At 44.4% G+C, this 13,137-nt stretch overlaps 1 protein-coding gene across 1 annotated transcript in view; it reads right to left on the bottom strand.

Annotated features, from left to right (window-relative positions):
- PACC1 (proton activated chloride channel 1) overlaps positions 1-9,968 on the bottom strand; it is a 58,855-nt gene extending 48,887 nt beyond the window's left edge. Inside the window, exon 1 of the mRNA XM_082252620.1 lies at positions 9,874-9,968. Coding sequence (XP_082108746.1) covers positions 9,874-9,909 — 36 coding nt within the window. The 5' untranslated portion in view covers positions 9,910-9,968. The remainder of the gene's footprint in view (positions 1-9,873) is intronic.
- Between the last annotated feature and the right edge of the window lie 3,169 nt (positions 9,969-13,137).

Here is a 13,137-nt window from a genome sequence, read left to right as displayed (position 1 = left end):
CCATCCCCTCCATCCCAAGTCCTCCTCCTCCTGCATTCCCATCTCCTCCATCCCTTGTCCTCCTCCAATCCCATCTCCTCCATCCCTTGTCCTCCTCCAATCCCATCTCCTCCATCCCTTGTCCTCCTCCAGTCCCATCTCCTCCATCCCATGTCCTCCTCTTTCAGTCCCATCCCCTCCATCCCAAGTCCTCCTCCTCCTGCAGTAACATCTCCTCCATCCCATGTACTCCAACTCTAGTCCCATCTCCTCCATCCCTTGTCCTCCTGCAGTCCCAACTCCTCCATCCCTTGTCCTCCTCCAGCCCCATCCCCTCCATTCCACATCCTCCTCCTCCTGCAGTTCCATCTCCTCCATCCCACGTCCTCTTCCAGTCCCATCTCTTCCATCCCATGTCCTCCTCTAGTTAAATCTCCTCCACTGATGTTGGATGAGAAGATTGCGTGCCAGGTCTTCTCGTCCAACATCAGTACCTGACCTCACAAATGCGCTTCTGGAAGAATGGTCAAACATTCCCATAGACATACTCCTAAACCTTGTGGACAGCCTTCCCAGAAGAGTTGAAGCTGTTTTAGCTGCAAAGGGTGGGCCAACTCAATATTGAACCCTACAGACTAAGACTGGGATGCCATTAAAGTTCATGTGTGTGTAAAGGCAGGCATCCCAATACTTTCTCTTTATCTAACCGGAGCAGAAAAGTTTTTTCAGCTTTTTTGAAAATATTTGTAATACCAATCCAGTTTTGTTGGCAAACATTTTACAACAATAGATAAGGGAAGGAAGTACTGCTGGTATAAATAGATAAAAGTGACTCCGTCTACAAAGGGCTCATGTTGCTGGACATGGTTTTCCTGTGTTGGATATGTTTGCAACAAGCATCAAACACAGGTCAGAAAATTCCAATTGACATTACCAGAGCAGAGCACATGGCACTTCAGAGGCTGCTTTGCGTTGCCCTGCGTTTCTTTGAACATGGCCTATCCTATTGGGGAGCTTTCCGAATTAAGGCAAAACAGATCAAATTGCAGGCAAGGGCAGCCTTTTCATGTCAAATGCTGTGCTTACCATTCAAAATAATACATTTGTTGTTAAAGCGGTTGTTAGAGCCCTTTCACACGGGCTTCCCGATACTATCCGCCTGTCAGTTTTTCAGGCGGACCTGATCGGATGTTCCATGCACTTCTATGGAGCAGCGGATGTCAGCGATCCGATCCTGTCCGTGAAATCCAGGTGGATGGAAACCCTATTTTCCATCTGCCTGGAGGATCGGATAGGATCGGATGAAAACGGGCAGGCGGTCAAATCTCCCATAGAGGAGAGCGGGGATCTGACAGGTCCGCCTCTGCAAAGTACGCGGAAGTAAGTAAGTTATGGTAGTAACACAACATATAAAAAAAAAATATATGTTTTTTTACTATTTTTTGGCCAGTTTTCCTTTGATAAGAAAAAAAAAAAATCAGGAGATATCCAAAACTGTTTACCATCAAATGAAAGCTTAATTTGTCCTGAAAAAAATGAGTTATAATCCACCTGGATGCACAAAGTACTGTATTTTCTGGCGTATAAAACTACTTTTGAACCTCAAAAAAACCCCCCAAAAATGGGGGGTCGTCTTATACGCTGAGTATAATATCTCCAAGGTAACCTAAGTATAAGTATTACCGGTAGATGTAATCAGCCCGCCTCTCTGACTCCGCCAATCCGAGCAGTCTTTGCATTCAATAATAGAATACATCGCTCACTGTGATTGGCTCAGCGCGGTATACTGTATGTAGCCGAAGCTACGGTACATACGGTATACCGGTACAGGATTCCCACACAGCCAGCGTCTTGAGATTACATCTACTGGTAATACTTATACTTAGGGTACCTTGGAGATATTATGAGAAATCTGATGTTTTTCAATGGTGTTGCCTTGCTTTGGAAGGAAGGTAGTCTTATACGGCGAGTATAGCCCAAAACCTATGTTTTAACTTGAAAATTAGGGGGGGGTCGTCTTTTACGCCGGAAAATACGGTAGTTGTAATCAAACTTCTCAAAGTTGTAAATACCTACTGCTGACTGGTTCTCTTTAAGTGGAAAACACACTTGACATATGTTATCACCTGTAAAATGAATACATATGAGAATATTTTGCTATTTCTGTCCTAACTTGAACCTGAGAAAAGAAAAAATCTGCCTGACAAAAAGCACACTGAGTATAAATGAATGACATATTAATAGTAGTAGAGGTGATACTGTACAGCCAGTAGGTCACATGATCCATGATTAACACAAAGTAAAGCGAGAAAGTGGCCAGATAAAGAAATAATCTAATCATTAGACATTGTACAGTCACATAAACAGAAATCACGACACGCAGACATCGCCAATCACAATTTACATAAAACCTTTTCAAAAGTCTCTAATGTTAGCCTCTAAATATAATCTATTAAAATACTTTTTCAGCTTCCGAAGCCATCAGTATTGCTAACATACAAATAAACACATTTCACAGACTAGACATGTGGAGTCATTTGTTGTCCGTCCCCGCCCCCTGGAAGATCATAAGTAGTCAGAGAGGTCAGAGAGTGCTCTGTTTACTGTTTTTGTTCACACACCCTGTAAGATCACTGGGAATCAGAGAGAGGGGTGCTGTGTTTGTTCCCACCCACTGTGAGATCATTGGGTGTTGGAGAGGGATGTGCTTTGTTTGTTCCCACCCCCTTTAAGATCATTGGATTTGGAGAGAGGTGTGCTGTGTTTGTTCCCGCCCCCTGTAAGAACATTGGGTGTCAGAAAGAGCTGTTTTATGTTTGTTGCTACCCCTTGTAAGCTCATTGGGTGTTAGAGAGAGCTGTACTGTTTGTTCCCGCCCCTGTAAGATCATTGGGTGTCAGAGAAAGCTGTGTTGTGTTTGTTCCCACCCTTTTTAAGGCCATTGGGTGTCATAGAGGTGTGCTGTGTTTATTCCCACCTTCCTGTAAGATCATTGGGAGTCAGAGAGAGATGTTCTGTTCAGTTGGTTCCTCCCCCTGTGAGTTAATTGGAAGTCAGAGCATGCTGCATCTGTGCCCGCCCCCACCACATGTGATAGACCCATGAAGGATTAGGAGGAAAGCTTCTATATTGGTTTAAAAGAGCTGAATAATTTTATTTTGTGATTCAGACCAGCTCAGCAATGACAGCTGAAGCCTCCTGGAGGTGCAATTTTATTTTAAGTAGTTGTAACCCTTAAAAAAAAAAAAAAACACATGTTCCTGTCCCTTTAAGGCTCAAGATATAGCACAGTGCTTTTGCCATGTCTCTGTAAACTGACCATGTTTATCATGACTGCTGATTTCTGATAGTGTGGTCAGTTTATGTCATCCAGCTATCTCCTCCACGCCCCTCTCCTCTCTTTTCCTCTCCACTCATCCCTGTGTAATTCTTTTCCCTGTAGCTGCTCCAGTGCTTGTAAAGAAACATGTATTAAAGCGGAGTTCGGCCTCACTAAAAATACCCCCGGGACAGTCAGGGCTAGTGCATTCCATAATGGATAGCCTCTGAACTGTCCCTGGGTTCACTTACCTTTTAGAAGAAATACTTACCTTGAAAATTTCTTCTTCAGCGCTGCCATCTCAGGTGTGGGCAGCTGAAGCCAGGGCGACCTCTTCTGCATCCTCTTCCATGTCCTCTTCGGTCCCACAAAGCACTGCACCGGCCCCGCTCGTCACTTTCGGGGCAGGAGCGTCATCCCTGCACAGCTTCTGGGCATGTCCAGAGGCTGTTTAGCAGGGAATGACGCGCCTGCCCCAGAACTGACGAGCGGGGCCGGTGCAGGCGCATTGAATCCTGGGAGCGATGATGTTCAGCTCCCAGTAATCAATGCAAGCAGGAAGTGACGGTGCGGGCGTCAGAGAGGAAGTGGAAGAAAGGTAAGTATATTTTCTTCAATAACAACGTAAGTAAACAAAAAAAAAAAAAAAAAAAAAAATCGGGAATGTCAATTTCTTTTACAGGTGACACAGAGCAAGCGGATGGCCCAAAGTCGTTTTTGAGGCCAGAACTCCGCTTTAATTACTTTGATCCTCTCTGTTTTAGGTCCCTGTTCAGTACAGTGTGCGTGTTTTCCTCAATGTATAATGCTAAATACTTTCTTTGCAGAGCCCTGCTGTGCCGGCACTGGACCTCCCTCTGCTGGCTTGCATTCATCAGAGGGAAATCTAAGCCCCTCCTACTGTACTTACTCGGGAAGGGAAGCAGAGGGAGATCACGTGTCTGCACAGCAGAGCTCTGCAAAGAAAGTATTAGGCATTAAAATTTTAGGAAGTTTTAAAGTTAAAGAAGTAGGGCCAAAGCTCCTTTTGGCTCTACTTCTCTTGTAGGTAACAGGAGTGCACTTAGGTCTTCATTCCTGTAACCTGTATCCAGCCGACAGTGGGCTAAAATCCCCTGAAGGCTGAAGTCATAGAGCCAGTCCAGGCTCTGGAGAGATCTCGGCTTTAAATTTCGGGATCCACCTAGATGCTTGGACTGGCAGCTGGCTCAGCCTCTCAGCACACAGTCTCTCAGCTCACTGGTGACCGAGAACTGAGCGATCAGCGGTCTTTGATCACTTAGTTCGAACACCGCCGATCGCTCGGTTCTTAAGCTCCCCATGCAGAGAGCGGTTGACTGTCAGTCACCGCACTCTGCTCTGCCTCCTCCTCGCTCACTGGAGCACTGAGCTGTGGAGGGGCGGGGAGCGGCCAGCTCAGGCTCTCAGCGGCCCACTGAGAGGCTGAGCTGGGGGTCAGTGTAGGCACCTGGTGGATCCCGACTTCCATTGTTGTGATGACGCAGAGTGCCTGGACTGACTTCGGTGACGTCAGCAGAGAGTGGACTAGAGTTCGCTCTCTGCTGAAAACGGGTCACAGGAGTGCAAAACGGTTCATCCTGTGATCCATAGGAGAGGTACCGTACAGCCAAATGAGCTTTGGCTGTACATCTCCTTTACCACTTAAGGACCAGGCCTATTTCTGATACTTGTTGTTTACAAGTTAAAATTTGTATTTTTTGCTAGAAAATTACTTAGAACCCCCCAAACATTAAATGTTTTTTTTTTTTTTCTAGCAGAGACCCTGGAGAATAAAATGGAGATCATTACAATACTTTGTCACACCGTATTTGTGCAGCGGCCTTACAAATGCAATTTTTGGGGAAAAAATACACTTTTTTAAATAAAAAAATAAGAAAACAGTAAAGTTAGTCCAATTTTTTTCTATAATGTGAACGATAATGTTACGCCGAGTAAATAGATACCCAACATATCATGCTTCAAAATTGTGCACGCTCGTGGAATGGGGACAAACATTGGTACCTAAAAACATCCATAGGCAACGCTTTAAACATTTCTACAGGTTACAAGAGTTACAGAGGAGGTCTAATGTTAGAGTTATTGCTCTCGCTCTAATGATCGCAACGATACCTCACATGTGTGGTCTGAACACTGTTTACATATGTGGGCACGACTTGTGTATGCGTTCGCTTCTGCGTACGAGCTCGGAGGGACGAGGCGCTTTAAATTTATTTTTTCTTATTTATTTTACCTTTTCTTTTTACACTGTCCCTTTAAAACATTTTTTTTATCACTTTTATTCCTATTACAAGGAATGTAAACATCTCTTGTAATAGAAATAAGCATGACAGGTCCTCTTTAACGTGAGATCTGGGGTCAAAAAGATCTCACATCTCACATCTACACTAAAAAGCAAAAAAAATAAAACATTTTAATTTTTTCTCATCATGAAAAAAAAAAAATGGGCCCTTAAAGGTCATTGGAAGAAAGTGATGTTTGACTTCGCTCTGGTCCTCCAAGGCCATAGAGTAGAGTGGGGGCCAGCATGCCCTCACTTGACATCCTGCCTAGGAGGGGAAAGGACCGGATAATTTTCCCCGCTACTGACGGCTCCAAGAAGCGGGGAAAACAACTGGGAAACCACCCATAGAAGTGATCCCGCAGGCAAATCCGTAAGTGGTTAAAGTGTTACTACACCCACAACAGTAAAATCATTCTGTATATGCAGCAAAGCATGCTTGTTAGTCTCACTGTGGAACCTAAGGGGTTTATCATACACACTGTGTAAAATGGCTGTTTGATCCTGTCTCCTCGTATCCTCCCCTTCTTCCACTGTCCCCAAATCATTTCCTGATAGTACAAAGCCTTGGGGGCACTCTGCAGTTTGGTGTGTATTGCTTGAGAGTTTTTTTTTTTTTTCTTGGGAGAGTGCATGTGATCAGCACAGGGCCAATCAGCACTATCTGGTTAAAGCTTGTAGGAGGAGTTTTCATTCTCCTCTGACTGTCCTATCAGGATGCAGGACCCCTGACCCTCTGTCTGGACATTGCTGATTGGCCCTGTGCTGATCACATGCACTCTCCCAGAAAAAAAAAAAACTCTTTATCAATATACACCAAACTGAGCATGCACAGCCTGACTCCAAAGGCTCTGTCAAGGGATGGATTGGGGACTGTGGAAGAAGGGGAGGATCAGAGAAGATAGGATCGAACAGCCTTTTTACATAATGTAGAGGATTAACCCCTTAGGTTCCACAGTGAGTATAAAACGTACTGCATATACAGACTGATTTTATTGTTGTGGGTTTAGTACACTTTAATAAACATAATCTCATACCCTGTGAATCTGTTGTCCTGCTGTGATCTGCTGTTCTGCAGCTGCACGCGTTCTTCTTTTCTGGTGCCATCAGGAGCCAGCTGTCTCTTCCTGGTTTAGGTAGGCAGCCCTTTGATAATGCACTGCCATGTCCACCCCCCCCCCCCCCCCCTGGGCTGCTGTGTTGAAGCTGATGCCTCATTGGGGGACGACTGCATTGACCAATGAGAAGCACACCTGAGGCTTCTTCTTCCGGTAAACTGTCCCACTGGTCAGCATTGTCACACGGTAGCGCTGAGCAATGAGTGCTTGCAACTGCTAGCAATATAATGGATGCTCACTCCAGGGCTGTACTGCAGTGGTCAGACCACCACAATGGCAGCACAAAGTATCATGGCCGCTATGTCCGGCGGGGTCCAGGGAGGTGACCGGGATATTTGGAGTTGGATTACCTTTTCATTATTCATAAAAAGCTGAACGTATCCTTTAACCCTTTCACTGCCATACATACTATGGCAGTGGCTTCAGGGGGAGTGTGTGTAAAACCCCCAAAAGCCACCGACGTATAGCAGAGCTGGTGAGACATTAGGGGTGTTTAAGACCCCTGATGTCTCATTAAAGATACGCGATCACCAAAAATGCATCGCTTTAAGAACTTTAGGGGACTACCGAATTTGCTGCAGTTTCACGGCTGCATGCAGTTTTTAGGCTTGGTTCAGACTAATGCGGGCCCGCGTCCCACATTTGCTCGGGCACGGCAGCCTATTGACTTGAATGGAATAGTTAATATTCTCATCGCACACCTTCATGGATATAGGCACATCTGTTGTGGGTGCTGCAGCGATCACCAGCTGGACACTGGATCTATCACAGGTAAACATACATATTCGCCAGCACACCATGGATCCAAGAAACTTTTTACTGCAAAGGGATCACATCACATCAGGATAAGTGCAACGTTTCAGAGTCACGCAGGACCCCACCAGGACATCACATGCCTGACTAAGGGGTCCTGCGTGACTCCGAAACGTTACAACTTATCCTGATGTGATCCCTGTGCAATAAAAAGTTTATTTGGACTGCTGTGCAAGATCCATATGTATGCTTATCATTGATTTGAATGGGCTGCTGTGCCATGTGAACTGCATAAAAAAGGTGCATGCGCCTATCTAAAAATGCGGCTGCAGGGAAACCACATGGTCATTTTGATCAAGCAGTTTTCCTGCAGTTCCTGCACCTACGATCACACAGTGGGCTGAGATGTGTGGGAGTGCCATTCAGAATGAATGGCATCCCTGCGTGTCTCGCAAGAGCAGTGCAATTCAGCTGCGGGTGGTTGCGGGTATAGATGCGATTCCCACAACCGAACGCACGGCCTACACTCGTGTGAACTGAGCCTTAGGGTTGACATGTTGGGCATCTATTTACTTGACACAACCTCATCTTTTTATATTTTACCAAAAATGGGGTCATTTATTGTGTTTGTGTGCCCTAAAAAGCAAAAATGCTGTTTATTTTTCTTGCATGTCCTCAGATCTACAGTGACTGCACTTCCAAGTGCACTTGTAGTGCACAGTGGATTTGCCTTTATTAAATAACCCCATTGTATATTATTATAGAAATGTATCTCTAATATAAAAACACAGGGGTTTATTTACTAAAGGCAAATCCCCTGTGCACTACAACTGCAGTTGGAAGTACAGTCACTGTAGATCTGAGGGGAAGCTCTGACGATTTCTTTCATCCAATCATGTTCAATCAAAAACTGTTTTTTATTTTTCTTGTATGCACCCCTCAGATCTACAGCGACTGCACTTCCAAGTGCACTTGTATTGCACAGTGGATTTGCCTTTAGTAAATAAACCCCATTGCATCTCTAATATGGAAACATCCTATGTTTATTTTAGAAACATTGTATCTTTTTATAGAAACATCATGTCTCTAATATAGAAACATTGTATCTCTGGATCACATTGGTTTGATAAATAGGAAATCTTTTTTTTTTTTTTGGCATTTGGCTGGATTCACACCTTTGTTTTTTGTTTGATGAATTTTTCAAAATCAATAAAAACACACCAAAATGCACGGCGACACGTGCTTTAAGACACACGTCAGCCTTGCTGCTTGCTGATGTGCGTTATCAAGTCCAAACGCAATATTCCCCATGCACACATTGAAGAAACTAGATATTCAGTAGTGCTGGGTGCTGCAATGACAGCAGGCTGGAAACCAGGAATGATCAAAGTGAAGGAGTGTCATCATCACACCAAGGTTTCCATGAAACGGTCCAAAGCTTTATTTCAGTGGTCACATAATAAAAACATACAAGAACGTTTTGGAGACATGCAGGGCCCCTTAAGTGACTTGCTTGATGAAGGGGCCGTGCGTGGCTCCGAAACGTTGCTGTATTGGGGTTTATTTACTTAAGGCAAATCCACTGTGCGCTACAAGTGCACTTGGAAGTGTAGTCACTGTAGATCTGAGGGGGACATGGTAAAAAAAAATAAAAAGAACAGCATTTTTGCTTAAACATGATTGGATGATACAGAGCTTTCAATCAGATCTACAGCGACTGCATTTTAAAGCGCACTTTTGGTGCACAGTGGATTTGCCTTTAGTAAATAAACCCCAATTTTTCTATAATAAGATACAATGTTTCTATAATAAGATACAATGTTTCTATAATAAGATACAATGATTCTATAATAAGATACAATGATTCTATATTAGAGATACGATGATTCTATATTAGAGATACAATGATTCTATATTAGAGATACAATGATTCTATAATAACATACAATGTTTCTATATTAGAGATACAATGTTTCTATATTAGAGATAATAAGATACAATGTTTCTATATTAAAGGTACAATGATTCTATAATAAGATACAATGATTCTATATTAGAGATACGATGTTTCTATATTAGAGATAATAAGATACAATGTTTCTATATTAGAGATACAATGATTCTATAATAAGATACAATGTTTCTATATTAGAGATACAATGATTCTATAATAAGATACAATGTTTCTATATTAGAGATACAATGATTCTATAATAAGATACAATGTTACTATATTAGAGATACGACGTTTCTTATATTCGGCTGAACTCTCTGAACTCAGAGATCTGACAAAGTCATGTGACTCCTCGCATCCCACATTCTGAATAATTGATTCAGACACACACAGAGTATTATTGGATATCTCCCCTCCCCCATGTGTCATCCCCATCCCCCTCTTCCGTTACCTCTTGGTAAGATCTGGAGAGTTCCGCTCTGATCATGGCACCGGGCGGCGGATGCGGGCAATGTAAAGGATGCCGCTCCGCTCCGGGCTCTGTCTGCACTGCGCGCGCAACTGACCCAACACAGCCGACCAGGCGCACAGCATGCTGGGAAATGGAGTCCCTAAAGTTTGCTGTAACGTTGCTGGAGATGATGGGAGGAGAGCAGATGGAGGAGGCTGGGGATGGAGTAGAATAGATGGATAGATAATGGATCATGGTCCCAAGAACAAACGAGTTTTTGAAGTTCTGGATGGAGTGAGGAATGATTAACCACCTGATCACCGGGTGCAATTTGTTCTTTTTTGCACACATGTTAAAATCTTTTTTTTTTTCTGTAAATGCCATAGACTATTTTCTGAAAGCAGAGACCCTGGGGAATAAAATGGTGGTAGCTGCACTTTTTATGTTGCACAATATTTGCACAGTTATTTACCAAACGCCATAGAGGTGCACAGCCTATTCCATTAGGGTGTTTACCCCAAAGCTCGTGAATGCGTGTGTGTGTATATATATATATATATGTAAACACAAAAACGTTTATAAATTAATGTAAACAAACATTTTAAAACGTATTAAAATATGAGTGGTGTCAGTAGAGGAGTGGACATGTCAGTATGACAGTGAATGGTGTCAGTAGAGCAGTGGACGTGTCAGTATGACAGTGAATGGTGTCAGTAGAGCAGTGGATGTGTCAGTAGGACAGTGAATGGTGTCAGTAGAGCAGTGGACGTGTCAGTAAGACAGTGAATGGTGTCAGTAGAGCAGTGGACATGTCAGTATGACAGTGAATGGTGTCAGTAGAGCAGTGGACGTGTCAGTAGGACAGTAAATGGTGTCAGTAGAGCAGTGGACGTGTCAGTAAGACAGTGAATGGTGTCAGTAGAGCACTGGACATATCAGTAGGACAGTAAATGGTGTCAGTAGAGCAGTGGACGTGTCAGTAAGACAGTAAATGGTGTCAGTAGAGCACTGGACATATCAGTAGGACAGTGAATGGTGTCAGTAGAGCAGTGGACATGTCAGTAGGACAGTAAATGGTGTCAGTAGAGCAGTGGACGTGTCAGTAAGACAGTGAATGGTGTCAGTAGAGCACTGGACATATCAGTAGGACAGTGAATGGTGTCAGTAGAGCACTGGACATATCAGTAGGACAGTGAATGGTGTCAGTAGAGCAGTGGAAATGTCAGTAGGACAGTGAATGGTGTCAGTAGGACAGTGAATGGTGTCAGTAGGACAGTGAATGGTGTCAGTAGGACAGTGAATAGTGTCAGTAGAGCAGTGGACGTGTCAGTAGAGCAGTGGACTTGTCATTAGGACAATGAATGGTGTCAGTAGAGTAGTGGACGTGTCAGTAGGACAGTGAATGGTGTCAGTAGTGCAGTGGACATGTCAGTGGGACAGTGAACGGTGTCAGTAGAGCAGTGGACGTGTCAGTAGGACAGTGAATGGTGTCAGTAGAACAGTAAACATGTCAGTAGGACAATGAATGGTGTCAGTAGAGCAGTGAACGTGTCAGTAGGACAGTGAGTGGTGTCAGTAGAACAGTGGACATGTCAGTAGGACAGTGAATGGTGTCAGTAGAACAGTGGACATGTCAGTAGGACAGTGAATGGTGTCAGTAGAACAGTGGACATGTCAGTAGGACAGTGAATGGTGTCAGTAGAGCAGTGGACGTGTCAGTAGGACAGTGAATGGTGTCAGTAGGGCAGTGGATGTGTCAGTAGGACAGTGAATGGTGTCAGTAGAGCAGTGGACGTGTCAGTAGGACAGTGAATGGTGTCAGTAGTGGAGTGGACGTGTCAGTAGGACAGTGAATGGTGTCAGTAGAACAGTGAACAGGTCAGTAGGACAGTGAATGGTGTCAGTAGAGCAGTGGACGTGTCAGTAGGACAGTAAATGGTGTCAGTAGAGCAGTGGAAATGTCGGTAGGACAGTGAATGGTGTCAGTAGGACAGTGAATAGTGTCAGTAGAGCAGTGAACCTGTCAGTAGAGCAGTGGACATGTCATTAGGACAATGAATGGTGTCAGTAGAGTAGTGGACGTGTAAGTAGGACAGTGAATGGTGTCAGTAGTGCAGTGGACATGTCAGTGGGACAGTGAATGGTGTCAGTAGAGCAGTGGACATGTCAGTAGGACAGTGAATGGTGTCAGTAGAACAGTGGACATGTCAGTAGGACAGTGAATGGTGTCAGTAGAGCAGTGTACGTGTCAGTAGGACAGTGAATGGTGTCAGTAGAGCAGTGGACGTGTCAGTAGGACAGTGAACGGTGTCAGTAGAGCAGTGGACGTGTCAGTAGAACAGTGAACGGTGTCAGTAGTGCAGTGGACGTGTCAGTAGAACAGTGAATGGTGTCAGTAGAGCAGTGGACATGTCAGTAGGACAGTGAATGGTGTCAGTAGAGCAGTGGACGTGTCAGTAGGACAGTGAATGGTGTCAGTAGTGCAGTGGACATGTCAGTAGGACAGTAAATGGTGTCAGTAGAGTAGTGGACATGTCAGTAGGACAGTGAATGTTGTCATTAGAGCAGTGGACGTGTCAGTAGGACAGTGAATGGTGTCAGTAGAACAGTGGACATGTCAGTATGACAGTGAATAATGTCAGTAGAACAGTGGACATGTCAGTAGGACAGTGAATGGTGTCAGTAGAGCAGTGGACGTGTCAGGAGGACAGTGAATGGTCAGTAGAACAGTGGGCATGTCAGTAGGACAGTGAATGGTGTCTGTAGAGCAGTGGATGTGTCAGTAGGACAGTGAGTGGTGTCAGTAGAACAGTGGACATGTCAGTAGGACAGTGAATGGTGTCAGTAGAACAGTGGACAAGTCAGTAGGACAGTGAATGGTGTCAGTAGAGCAGTGGACGTGTCAGTAGGACAGTGAATGGTGTCAGTAGGGCAGTGGATGTGTCAGTAGGACAGTGAATGGTGTCAGTAGAGCAGTGGACGTGTCAGTAGGACAGTAAATGGTGTCAGTAGAGCAGTGGAAATGTCGGTAGGACAGTGAATGGTGTCAGTAGGACAGTGAATAGTGTCAGTAGAGCAGTGAACCTGTCAGTAGAGCAGTGGACATGTCATTAGGACAATGAATGGTGTCAGTAGAGTAGTGGACGTGTAAGTAGGACAGTGAATGGTGTCAGTAGTGCAGTGGACATGTCAGTGGGACAGTGAATGGTGTCAGTAGAGCAGTGGACATGTCAGTAGGACAGTGAATGGTGTCAGTAGAGCAGT

The sequence above is a fragment of the Pelophylax lessonae genome (genome assembly GCF_965119305.1).
Source record: "Pelophylax lessonae genome assembly, chromosome: 3".
Classification (NCBI taxonomy): domain Eukaryota; kingdom Metazoa; phylum Chordata; class Amphibia; order Anura; family Ranidae; genus Pelophylax; species Pelophylax lessonae.
This window is presented reverse-complemented; position numbering and strand designations above follow the sequence as displayed.